Below are 13,003 nucleotides of genomic sequence, written 5' to 3'. Positions count from 1 at the left end.
GGGACTTGCCTGACATAGTGGAAGCCCATTTTGGGATCCAAGGACTTGATGGCACCTGGTGATTTGGCCGAGTTAATTTCCAGAGGTGAGAAGCCTCAGCCATTAAGAAAGATACTCGTGGGAATTTCCCAGGCAGGGCGAGTAGGGTCTTACATGGTGGATCTCATGGGTTCAGGACAGGAGTCTGGAAGCGTCTCTTCCACTTGTTTAACTCTGTTTTGAGTCCAGAATTGGAAGAAGTTTACAGCGAACCTTTGACGTTGTAGCAGGGAGGAAACAGAACGGCTTGATCCATTCTTTTCCACTGTCTTCATGCCAAAGAAACAAAAATAGTCCACCCTACTAAAAGACCGGGTCCTCTTCTGTGGGAGACAGACTAGGAATGCAAGTGCCAATAGGCAAGAAAACAGTAACCCCTCTCCACTGTAGGTGGCTCTCAACCATCTAGGACAGGGGTGGGCAAACTTTTTGCTCGGGGCCGCATTGACTTTTAAAATTTGACAGACGGGCGGGTCAGCACAAGATTTTTGGGAATCGCCCCCCACCCTTCCCCCTCTTCTCCTCCTTCCCCTCCCCTCGGAGGCCCCCTGAGTCAGGAGTTGCTACCGCCGCGCGGCTCCGCGGCTCCAGTCCCGCGTTGCCTTGGGAAGGGAAAGGCAAAAAGGAAGAGCCGCGCGGTGCTTTGCAACGGAGCAGCAGCACCGGAGGCTCAGGCTCAGCGGCTCCTGGTTTTGCCTTTTCCTTCCCAAGGCAACGCGGGACTGGAACCCCGTGCGGAGCTGCGCCAGCGATAGCAACTCCTGACAGCCCCAGCCGGACACCTGAGCGGAGCCTGGGCGAAACTGCCTGTTGCTGCTGCCAGAGCACCGCGGTCAGCCTCCTCCAAGCAGCCCGCCCGCCCGCCGGCTTCCCCTCTGCCACGCGGCTCGGGGCCAGGTGCGCGCCCACGAGTTAAAAGGAAGCCGAAAGTTGCTGGGAAGTTGCTCGGGTGCTGGGAGCAGGCTTTTAAAGTGCCGCCCGAGCAAAGTTTAAGCAGCCCGCCCACCCACCGGGCGGAACCCTTCCCGGTCCTCAGCGGGAAGATGCTCCAGCCTGCAAACTTTGTCTTTGCAAAGCCCTGGAAACCCGGAAACCGAGCAACTTCCCAGCAACTTTTGGCTTCCTTTTAACTTTCGCGGGTGCTCGCGCCTGGCGGAGGGAAGCCCGGAGCCTCCTCCAAGCAGCCTGCCCGCCCGCCCGCCGGGCTTCCTTCCGCCACGCGGCTCGGGGCCAGGCCGAGCACCCGCGAGTTAGTTAAAGGAAGTCGAAAGTTGCTGGGGAAGTTGCTCGGGTGCTGGGAGCAGGCTTTAAAGTGCCGCCCGAGCAAAGTTTAAGCCTGGAAGCCCGAAAATCCGAGCAACTTCCCAGCAACTTTCAGCTTCCTTTAACTCGCGGGCGCTGCGACTCACCCCGAGCCGCACGGCAGCCCGCCCTGGGAGCAGCCGCCCGTCCACCGGGCGGAACCCTTCCAGCTCCTCAGTGGGAAGACGCCCAGCCTGCAAACTTTGCCTTTGCAAAGCCCTGGAAGCCCGGAAAACCGAGCAACTTCCCAGCAACTTTCGGCTTCGTTTTAACTCGCGGGTGCTCGCGCCTCGCCCCAGAGCCGCACGGCGGAGGGAAGCCCGGAGCGCCGCTGGTCGCCTTCCTCCAAGCAGCCCGCCCGCCCGCCCGCCCGCCGGGCTTCCTCTGCCGCGCGGCTCAGGGCCAGGCACGAGCACCCGCGAGTTAAAACGAAGCCGTTGGGAAGTTGCTCGGGTGCTGGGAGCAGGCTTTTAAAGTGCCGCCCAAGCAGGACCGCCAAGCTGGGAACGGGGCACCAAGGCAGGGCAAGGCTCCACCAGCAGCGGCCTAGCTTTAGGTGGCTCCAAGCAGCCCGCCCCCCCGCCCGGGTGGAACCCTTCCCGCTCCTCGGCGGGAAGACGCTCCAGCTTGCAAGCTTTGCCTTTGCAAAGTTTAAGCCTGGAAGCCCGGAAAAAAAGGGGATCGGCGGGGACTCACCTTGGAGAGGTCGCACTCGAAGGTGATTTCGAACTCCCAGCCGAGGCCTTTGCAAATTTCTTTTCTTTCCTACCCCTAGATCGCTCCGCACTGTTTTGCAGCTTTGGGGGCCACATGGCACAGGGCAATATGCCACGCCCAACGATTTTTTCAGGGGCGGGCCGGATTGGACAGACCAATGGCAGCAATTTTTTTCAGGGCGGGCCGCATTGGACAGACCAACGGGCGGATGTGGCCCGCGGGCGTGTTTGCCCACCCCTGATCTAGGATGTGTTGTGCCAAAAGCAAATCCGGTTGCTTTTCCAAAAGGCAACTGGACTTTCTTAATTTTTTCCTTGAAAATGTTTTGCTCCTCTCAAGAAGCTACTTCAGTTCTAACGTCTGAGTTAGAACAACAGAAGCCGCTTGGATGAGAAGCAAAACGTTTTCAAAGAAAAACCAAGAAAGATGCTTGGAAAAACATCTTTGGGATTGTCCACTCCAGATGAGTTCAGATTACCAGGACTCGGGGCGTTCTATCCCAGGGTTTTGAAGAAACGGGCAGGCATGATCTTGGAACCACTGAACTGTCATCTTTCAAAGATCCTGGAGCATTGGGGAACTAACAGAGGATTGGAAAAGGGCCGATACAATTCCAATCTACAAAAAGGGAGGGAAAGTGGATAAACTAGAGACCGATCAGCTTGGAAAGATCCAGAAGAAAATAATCAAGGACCACAATTATGACTTGTTGCCAAATGAAGAAAACAATTAATAGAAGCCAGCATGGGTTTGTAAAAAACACATCAGGCCAGAGAAAACTTATTTTTGATAAATTAAATTAGTGGATAAGCAAAATTCTGTGGCATAGTTTACCCTGACTTCATAAGACATTTGACAAAGTAGACCACAACCTACTTTTTGGCAAGAGAAAAACATGGGATAGATAGCATCACTACCCAATGGATTCATAGCTGGCTGACCAACTACACTTAACGTGTAAGTCCTTAATGGAGCTGCACCTACATGTATTCAGTGGGGTACCTCAAGGTTCTGTCTTTGTCCCAGTATTCTTCAACCTCTTCATAAATGATCTAGATGAGGAGACAGAAGGGGAACTCATCAGATTTGTAGACAACATCATGCTGGGGGCGAGTAGCTAACACTTTAGAAAGGGTGCCAACCTTGGCACTTTTAAGCCTGGGACTTCCTCCCTTACCGCTTTGCGGGAATTCGAAGTTCCCCAAGGTTGACTTAGAGATACAGGATTCAGAAGAATGTTGACAGAGTTGAGCATTGGGCTCTATCCTAACAAAATGCAGTTCAGTGACAAGAAAAGTAACATCCTTTATAGGCAAGAAAAGCCAAATGCGCCAGGATGCAGTAGAAAAGTCAACAATAGCAATTACCTACTAGTTGTCTACTAGAGAGAGAGAGAGCTTGGTATCCTAGTAGACAACCAGTTAAGTATGAGCCATCAGTGTGCTACAATTGTCAGAAAGGCTAATGCAGTCCTAGGTTGCATCAACAAAGGACTAGTTTCAAGATCACAGGAAGGGATGGTACCAACTGTCAGGTGCCGCTGTTCCACTGTTAGACCACACTTGGAATACTGCACCCAGTTCTGGTCACCACGATACAAAAAGATGTTGAGACACTAGAAAGTGTGCAAAAGAGGAACCACAAAGATGATAAGGTGTCCAGGGATGAAACCAGGTGATGAACAATTGAGAGCTCTAGGTATGGTTAGTTTAATGACGTGAAGGACGAGGGGGGGACATGATAGCACTCTTCCAAAATCTCAGGGGCTGCCACAAAGAAGAGGGAGACAAGCTATTCTCCAAAGCACCCGAGGGCAGGACAAGAAGGAATGGGTGAAACATTATTAAAGAGAAATCCAACTTAGAATTAGGGAGAAATTTCCTGACAATGAGAACAATGAATCCGTGGGATGGCTTCCCTCAGAAGTTGTGAGTGCCATGGGCAAGAGGGTTGGACTGGAAGATCTCCAAGGCTCCCTCCAACCCTATTGTTCTATGAACTATTATAGGTTTTACTCACTGCAGCAGCATAATTGGGGGACGGCGTTGGATTGTCCCTGTTACTGTTAAACAGTCTCATTTCCTGTTAAAGGTAATATCCGAGTGTTTGGCCGTGTTAGGCCAGTACAGGCAGAGGATGGTGAAGGACCAGAAGCTGTGAACGCAGTGACCTTTGACCCTGAGGATGACAGCATCCTACACCTGATGCACAAAGGGAAGCTGATATCTTTTGAATTGGACAAAGTTTTCTGTCCAGAAGCAACACAAGAAGATGTAAGTGAGGATCTACTGGGTTAGAGAATCGGGGGGGGCCCTCTCTCATTTGCAGGGTTCCTCAACTGTAAGAGCCAGTTTGGTCTAGTGGTGTTAAAGCACCAGGCTAGAAATGAGGAAATGCTCAACCTCGTCCCACCTTGGGCACAAAAGCCAGGTTGGTGACTTTGGGCCAGGCACTCTCCTTCAGCTCAACCCAATGGACGGGGTTCTTGTTGAGGGGAAAATAGGAGACAGAAGGAGTATTTAGGTATGTTTGCCACCTTGAGTCATTTATAAAAAATAAAGGTGGGATAGAAATCTAGTAAATATAAATAACGGGGGATTCCCAGGGTGATGCGCTCCTGTTATCGGACAGATTATTCCTGTAATCTCTCTCCTTTCTGTGTCACTTGACATTTCAAGAAGCTGTTGGTTAAAAGGACAGTTCATGTGAATGTTTGCAGCATAAATCCAAGTCCAGAAAACACACAGATGACTGATTCAGCAGGATCATTAACTTCTTTATAAACATATTAATATGAGTAAAGTTTACAATACTATTTGTAGATTCCTTCAATGTAGCAAAAACACAGGCAGCAGCTCAGAGGACTCAGGACAGATTACTTTTCAGTTTAGATGGCAAGCAAGTCAGTTTCTCTTTCACTTCTCAGCTAAGCACACAGAGGCAAGTCACACCCAGGCTGTCAGCTCCCATTGGCTGGTCTGTTGCCATGCTTACTGTTGTGGTTCACCAGCAGCCGGTGCAGACAGCAGCTGAATTGGACAGTGAGGAAGAAAGGGGACCAGTCAGGGAGTCTGGAGAGGACTCGGATGAGGGTCCTGCGTCCGATGCAGAGATGGGGCCAGGACCATCTGGGAGTGGGGTGCTGCCTCCAGAGCCTCCAGAGTCTGGCAACAGCGAGGCAGAGGAACAAGGGGAGCCTGTTCCCAGTGCGCGTGTGCACAGAGCTGCTAGGAGGCAAGAGCAGCTGAAGCAGAAGGGGCGACTCGGGAGTAAGGCTGGGAAGTGATTGCCCCTCCCATAAGGGATAAAAGTCAGACATCAATGACGAAACCTTTGCAGGAAGCAAAGTAGTTCAATAGATTCCTAGTCCTCCTTGAAGCTCTGTGTACTCTGGTTGTTTTTTTCTGGTACTTCGGTTGGTTTCTGTTATAATTATTTGGCTACTTCTGTTTTTGGCAGCACTCCACAGAACTGAAAGGTGGGTGCTTATCTTGGGGAACTGTTTTAAGATTAGTTCTGGCTGGGAATGAAAGCAATTCCCAGCGTTGCAATAAAATAGGTTTTGCTTTTAAAACAAGTTTGTGTTTAATTACATTTGATAAAGCCTGGGTCAGAACACTTACTTTGTTAACCATGTCTCTGCCAGTTAATGAATATACTCTGACAGAGTGTACCTCCGGGGCCTCTTTTCAGTCGTGGGGCATTTCTGAGCATGTCTTGTTTCCCAAAGGTCTTCCGAGAAGTTCAGGCGCTGATCACATCCTGCATCGATGGTTACAATGTTTGCATTTTTGCCTATGGACAAACCGGGGCTGGCAAGACGTACACCATGGAGGTGAGCCGCTTTCCTTTCCTTGATGTTCTGCCAGGCCTGCTGCAGACCAGCTGGGCCCGTTTCAAAGAGCCAGGAAAAACAGAGCCAGGTTGGAAACCTACCAATATCCAGTTCCGTCAACGATCCTTTCCTGGGACTTCATTTCTGTTCCCTGATCACCCTTATTGCCTTCCTCTGAACACATTCCAGTTCACCTGAATCCTGTTTTTAAAAATTGCATCCAGAATTGGAGATGTTACCATTGATGGGATCTCACCAATGCTGCATAAGGTGGAACTTTTACTTCCTACAATGTGGAAAATCCATTTCTGTTGATGCAAGCTAAATTTCCATGTCGTGTTTTTGTTTGCAATCACAGTAACCCCTTGACCGACCCTCAGTTTCCAAACTTTTAAGCCACGTATCCTGTACCTGTACATTTAATTTTTGGGACCCTAAGTGAAAAAGCTTGCATTTTTCTTAGATTTCTCTTAGATTTCAGTCCCATTCAGCCTTCTTCTCAAGGTAGACTTCATTTGGTTTTCTGTCTTCTAGAATATTAGTTGTCCCATCCAATGTTGCCTGCAAATTCAGTAAATAAGCTCTCCTCATCTTCACCCAAGTCGTGAATGAAAAATAGAGAGTAGAAAAATGTCTACTCTTGTATCATGTCATCCACTTGCCCCTTCTTCCAAGCCATTGAGCAGCTCTTCTTGAGCGCAGGGTTCAAATCAACTCCATCTCCACGTAATTGCCAAGTGGTCTAGCCCGGAGTTTTCTGGCTCATCAATCAGATGGCCCAGGGCTCTGTGTCCAGGGCGCCACTGAAATCCCAAAAGTTGATAACATTGATGAAGGCATAGATTAACATCACAAAAGTGCATGTCGTGCATATAAAACTAAGGGGAAAATAATACCCAGAAAAGCTAACGGGGTCAGTTATTTCAGTGGTGAGAGAGAAATACAAGAATGCCCTTGGGGCTCTCTGAGCTTGATTGCATTCTTGCAGACATTTCATTACCCAAACTAGGTAACACCATCAGTGTTCTGATGACATTTAAGGCCTGGGAGACCTGAGTAGTGTTAGGTATAACATTGATACCAAATATGGTTTGGGTGAATAAATATATAAAACTTAGATATCATGGTTTAAGTGCTTATCACTTTAAGCACAATGCAGCAGGCAATTAGCCGATTAAGGGTGCGGTTAGAAGTTTCAATATAAGGAAGCATTAGAAGCTGGAAAGCTTACTGGCTGTAACTGTGTCTTGCTGTGACTAACTGTGATTACTGACTGTGAGTGCCTGTGACTGAACTGTTTTTGTTTGCTACTGTTTGCTGAATATCCAGCGTTTGTTTCTCTGGAGAGTGAAACTGGAGGAGGAGAAGATATCTTTATCGGCTGATAAAGATATTGCAAGGACTCTTAACTTGGACTATACTAGTGAGTCTTACTGGATGGAAATACTGTGAATGACTTAATGGACTGAATGACAATGCTTAAACTCTAACTGGATTAAAAACTATTTAAACTACAAACAGTGTTTGTATTCAGTGTGTATACTCTGGGGCCCTTCCGCTCTCCTTTGGTTGCCTGGCTTGACTACTGCTGCAATACTTTTCTAGGGGTTAATTCCCAAACCCTAACATTGGTTATGGGCCCAGCAGCATAGTCTAACTAACCAGGATATAACAGAGAGAGTTGGTGTGAGTTGCACATTACTGTAAAAACAAACTGTTTTAATTAGTTTAAAATAGTCAAAATATCTGAAGAGTAATGGCACAAGTAAATTTGTCACAACTGTCCATGATATCCAGGCTGGATGGAACAAACTATGTTTCATGGTCAATGAAATGTAGTTTACTTCTACGCAGAGAAGGTTTGTGGGACATTATAGCAAACCCACCAGATGTGAGTAGCTGGGATCCTGCTGATGATGATGATAACGAAAAGTTACAAGACTTTAAACTGAAGAATGAGCAGGCTTTATGCATCATAGGACTGACTCTCTGTGATCAGCAGCTTGTCCATATTCGTGGAGAAGAAAATGCTGCAAACTGCTGGGAGAACCTCAGGAAGATTTATGTTCGGACAGTGTAGGAGCACATATAAATCTTACACGGAAGCTTTTTCGAACGCATCTTCAGAGGAATGGAGATATGTTAGTTCATTTAAACTGTATGAAGAGCATTTTTCAAGAATTGCAAGAAAAAGAGCTTATATTTAATGAACTGCAAAAAGTCTACATAATATTATCTTCATTAGATCAAAGCTATGATGACTATGTGACTTCGTTAGAGGTATTGCCAAAAGAAAGCCTCTCATTAACCGAGATTACAGGCAGGCTAATAGAAGAAGCCAGAAGAAGGCGTGAGCGTGACGAGCTGAGAGAAGATAAGAAAGAAGAGAAATTATCTTCAAAGCTTGAAAGAAACCAGCAAAGCAAAGTACAGCACCTGGAAGAAGAGAATTTATCTTCAACAGCATACACAATTAAAAAGTGTTTTAATTGTGGAGGCAGAGGACATTTGGCAAGATTCTGCAAAAGAGAAAAAGCCAGAATGTAAAAAGCCAAAGAAAGCATTTGAACTAGCCACGTTAAGCAACTCTGATGTGAAGAACAATCTATGGGTGGTTGACAGTGGCGCATCCCACTGCATCACAAGAGATAAGACAAAATTTATAAAAATGTCTACAAGTTCTCAACATATATCTCTTGCTAACGGCTGGAACCTGAAAGCGAAGGTCAAGGTTTTGCACGTTGTCCGTACATAAACCAGGATATAAAAATGTTGTATGTACCGCAACTAAAGTTTAATTTGCTTTCAGTAAGGGTATTAGATAAATTAGGTTATGTAATTACTTTTAAGGATAATAATTGCATAATTGAAAAAGATAACAAAAGGGTAACTGCAGCTTTAAATGGAACATTATATGTCTTAGATAATAGTAAGAAAGGGAGGCACAAACTGTATTTAATAATATAAAGCCTCATGAAGAATGTATCCATTTATTGCATAGGCGTTTGGGGCATGTAAATTTTAAAATGCTAAAACGTACAGTTGAGTTATCTGAAGGAATAAGGTTAAAACCTTGTGATAAATATTTGCGTTGTAATGTTTGCTGTGAAGATAAGAGCAAAGTATTGCCTGCAAATAGGCTAAATGGTTTCAAAACAAAAGAACCTTTAGAAGTAGTATTTGCAGACATCATAGGTCCAAAGAAACCCAGTATGGGGGTGCTAGATATATACTGAGCATTATGGACCATTATTCTAGATATGGGTTTTGCTATTTAATGAAAAGCAAAACTGAAACATATCAACATTTTTTCAATTGGCTTAGGTTTGCTGAAAGAAAGTCTAAACGGCAACTGATAACCCTGGTGACAGATAATGGTACGGAATTTATTAATAACAAATTCCAGAACAGACTTAAGGTAGCTGGAATAGAGCATAAGAAGTCTGCTCCATACAGGCCAGAACATAACGCTTTTATTGAAAGAAGAGGCCAAACACTACAGGCAATGGTTAGAACAATGTTAAATGATTCTGGGTTACCTGATTCTTTGTGGGGAGAGGCTACAATGTGTGCTAATAACATATTGAACAACGTTGTTAATACAACAACAGGTGAAATACCATTTACCAGATGGCATGGCAGGAAACCTGATCTAAGTTACCTGCACACATTTGGTGCACCAGCATGGGTGCATATTCCTGCACAACTCAGAAAAAAGGGCAACATAGTGCTAAAAGATTTTTCTTCGTTGGTTATCAGGCAAACCATAGGGCATATAGATTTTGGGAGAAAGGCACATCTAAAGTGTTATGTAGTGCTAGTGCCCAATTTCTAGAACATGAAGGATGGGAGAAATTAGAACAGGATGCCAATAAAGATGTAATTATTGAATCCTATAGAAATCCCATTAGTTATCCCTGTAATTTTAAAAATAAAGTAAAGAGACAAATACAGGATGAAATAGTGCCCATAAAGGAAGAAACAGATTCAATAGCTGAACAGGATGAGGAAGATGAACAGGTAGTAGTTCAACAAAGTCCTCCTGTAAGCCCTGTAATTCCCAGAAGAACTACACGTATATCTAGACCGCCTGATAGGTACCAGGCTAACACAGTGTGCCAGATTAATGAAGTTCCTAATTCTGTTGAAGAAATTAAAAAGTATCCTACTAAGGAAAAAGAAAGATGGTATGCAGCAATGAATAAGGAACTAAATTCATTAAGTGATATGAAGGTGTATGAAAATGCCAAATTACCTGCAGGAAAGAAATCCATTGGCTGCAAATGGATATTTAAGGTAAAAACAGATAAAGATGGTAATTTAATCCATAAGGCAAGGTTAGTAGCCCAAGGTTTTAGGCAGAATGCTAATGACTACGATGAGGTGTTTGCACCTAGTCTTAAGGCAGCAACCTTGAGAGCAGCTTTAGTGTGGGCAGCTAGTAAAAACTATATAGTTAACCATCTAGATGTGGAAACTGCTTACTTGCACGCCCCATTAAAACATATTATTTATATGAAAAAACCTGTTGGTATTAAAAGTGAAAATAAGGATAATAATGATTGTTGGTTGTTAAAGAAAAATCTCTATGGTCTTAAACAATCAGGCTATGAATGGAACCAGTATATTGTAAAGGAACTAGACAATATAGGATTTAAAGCTGGTTTAGCCGATCCATGTCTGTTTAAGAGGGAGACAAATGGGAAAGTATCATTATTATTACTATTCACGGATGACATTGCATTGATAACTGAAACTAATGATGAAGCAAATAAAATAATAGCATCATTAGGAAAGAGAATAAAGATCAAGCAATTAGGGAGATAAAGAAGTATCTCGGTTTGAATATAAAGAAAACAAGGAAAGGTTTTAAGATATCTCAGGAAGATAAGATAAGCAAATTACTAAAAGATTACAAAATGGAGCTTTGTAAGCCGGCTAAGACTCCAATGAGTCAGGAGTTTAGCAACACTGATGAACAAAGCCCTGAGTTTGATAAGGTGATTTATCAATCTTTAATTGGTAGTTTGAGTTATATTAGTAATTGGTCTAGACCAGATATTTCGTACTGCGTGAATCAGTTGGCTAGATTCAATTCTGCACCATGTGAAAGACACTGGATTGCAGCTAAGAGGATATTAAGATATCTTAAAAAGACAATGAATTATTCATTGTATTTAGAACCAAAGGGTGATTTAATTCTGTGTGCTTATGCAGATGCTAGCTTTGCATCAGAAAGAGACACTAGAAAGTCGACTTCAGGAACAGCCATAATGCTGGGTAAGACATTAATAGGCTGGAAGTCAATAAGACAACAGCATATAAGTTTGTCTACTATGGAGGCAGAATTCTCCTGTTTATCATTGTTATGTACAGAATTAATAATGTATAAACAAATGTTAATTGATATAGGTATAACTGTAGATTATCCTATAATTATACATGAAGATAATCAGGCAGCAATTCAAATGGCCACAAATATTGGAGTAAAAACAAGGAGCAAACATACAGATCTAAGATACCTAAACGTGAGACAATCTGTAAGAAGTAAGATGATTCAGCTAGAGTACTGTATGTCGGAGGACAATTTAGCTGATAATTTTACTAAAGCCCAAGGTGCCAGTAAGCACCAGGAGAGTTGTGAAAAATATGGGATAAGATTGTAAAGGTATTATATATTTATTTCACCCAAAAGGGGAGTATGTTAGGTATAACATTGATACCAAATATGGTTTGGGTGAATAAATATATAAAACTTAGATATCATGGTTTAAGTGCTTATCACTTTAAGCACAATGCAGCAGGCAATTAGCCGATTAAGGGTGCGGTTAGAAGTTTCAATATAAGGAAGCATTAGAAGCTGGAAAGCTTACTGGCTGTAACTGTGTCTTGCTGTGACTAACTGTGATTACTGACTGTGAGTGCCTGTGACTGAACTGTTTTTGTTTGCTACTGTTTGCTGAATATCCAGCGTTTGTTTCTCTGGAGAGTGAAACCGGAGGAGGAGAAGATATCTTTATCGGCTGATAAAGATATTGCAAGACTCTTAACTTGGACTATACTAGTGAGTCTTACTGGATGGAAATACTGTGAATGACTTAATGGACTGAATGACAATGCTTAAACTCTAACTGGATTAAAAACTATTTAAACTACAAACAGTGTTTGTATTCAGTGTGTGTATACTCTGGGGCCCTTCCGCTCTCCTTTGGTTGCCTGGCTTGACTACTGCTGCAATACTTTTCTAGGGGTTAATTCCCAAACCCTAACAAGTAGTTAATTTCCAGACATATTTCCCCATTCCAGTGGCAATGGGGCAGAACTATTGATTGATTCATTCATTCATTGATTCATTGATTGACTGACTTTTCATTCATTCATTCATTCATTCATTCATTCATTCATTCATTCATTCATTCATTCTGTCAGTGTTCCAGAAAACCTCCACTCCAAACAATAACTACGAGACAAACATCTTCTCAAAAGTTCTCTTTTAATTGGATAGTAAGCTGGCACATCTGGTGAATCCCAAATCTGAAAGTTCCGAGCTTCCCTGCAATAAGTAAAAATTACAAATCCAACCCCTGCACCCATCATCACGTCACATACCCCAATAACCATCCGTCCCAACTTGAGACGTCCTCTCCATCAGGTGCAGAAATAACATGACCTTGACTTAGAAAAAGAATGCTATTATGTCTATAATCACATACACTCCAAGAAATTCCCCCCTCCTATTTTCCCAGGCTCAAGAATGTGGCAGTGTGGAAGCGTCTGGTGTCAATATGGCTTCCAAAGCTGACATTAATTAATTAATTAATTAATTCATTCATTCATTCATTCATTCATTCATTCATTCTATATAGACTCCTGTGATGAACTACTAGAATAAAGTGGCAGATGCCCAGGAAGGAGGGGGCACATTCCAAGGAGGGGCGAGACAAGAGACAACCAGGGCTGCAATTAGGGGAAGAGCGTTAGGAGAGCCACTCCCTGGAATCTCTCAGGGTATCTCTGTTGGGGTGAGAGTAATAAGGGTTTAGTCTGGCAAGAGTCTTATCTATTGGTGTGAGTAAATAAAGAATTTAATTTTGGATTTTGTTACATCAT

At 43.8% G+C, this 13,003-nt stretch overlaps 1 protein-coding gene across 23 annotated transcripts in view; it reads left to right on the top strand.

The window, feature by feature from the left end:
- The window catches only part of KIFC3 (kinesin family member C3), a 51,535-nt gene that overhangs the window by 26,399 nt on the left and 12,133 nt on the right, over positions 1-13,003 (top strand). For all 23 annotated transcript variants that reach the window (XM_087971826.1, XM_087971816.1, XM_087971814.1 and 20 more), the window contains 2 exons: positions 4,150-4,331; positions 5,789-5,893. In XM_087971826.1, coding sequence (XP_087827952.1) covers positions 4,150-4,331; positions 5,789-5,893 — 287 coding nt within the window. The remainder of the gene's footprint in view (positions 1-4,149; positions 4,332-5,788; positions 5,894-13,003) is intronic.

The sequence above is a fragment of the Notechis scutatus genome, chromosome 9, assembly GCF_049901735.1.
Source record: "Notechis scutatus isolate UNSWTSFEM ecotype Mainland chromosome 9, rNotScu1.2, whole genome shotgun sequence".
NCBI classification, from domain to species: Eukaryota; Metazoa; Chordata; class Lepidosauria; order Squamata; family Elapidae; genus Notechis; species Notechis scutatus.
This window is presented reverse-complemented; position numbering and strand designations above follow the sequence as displayed.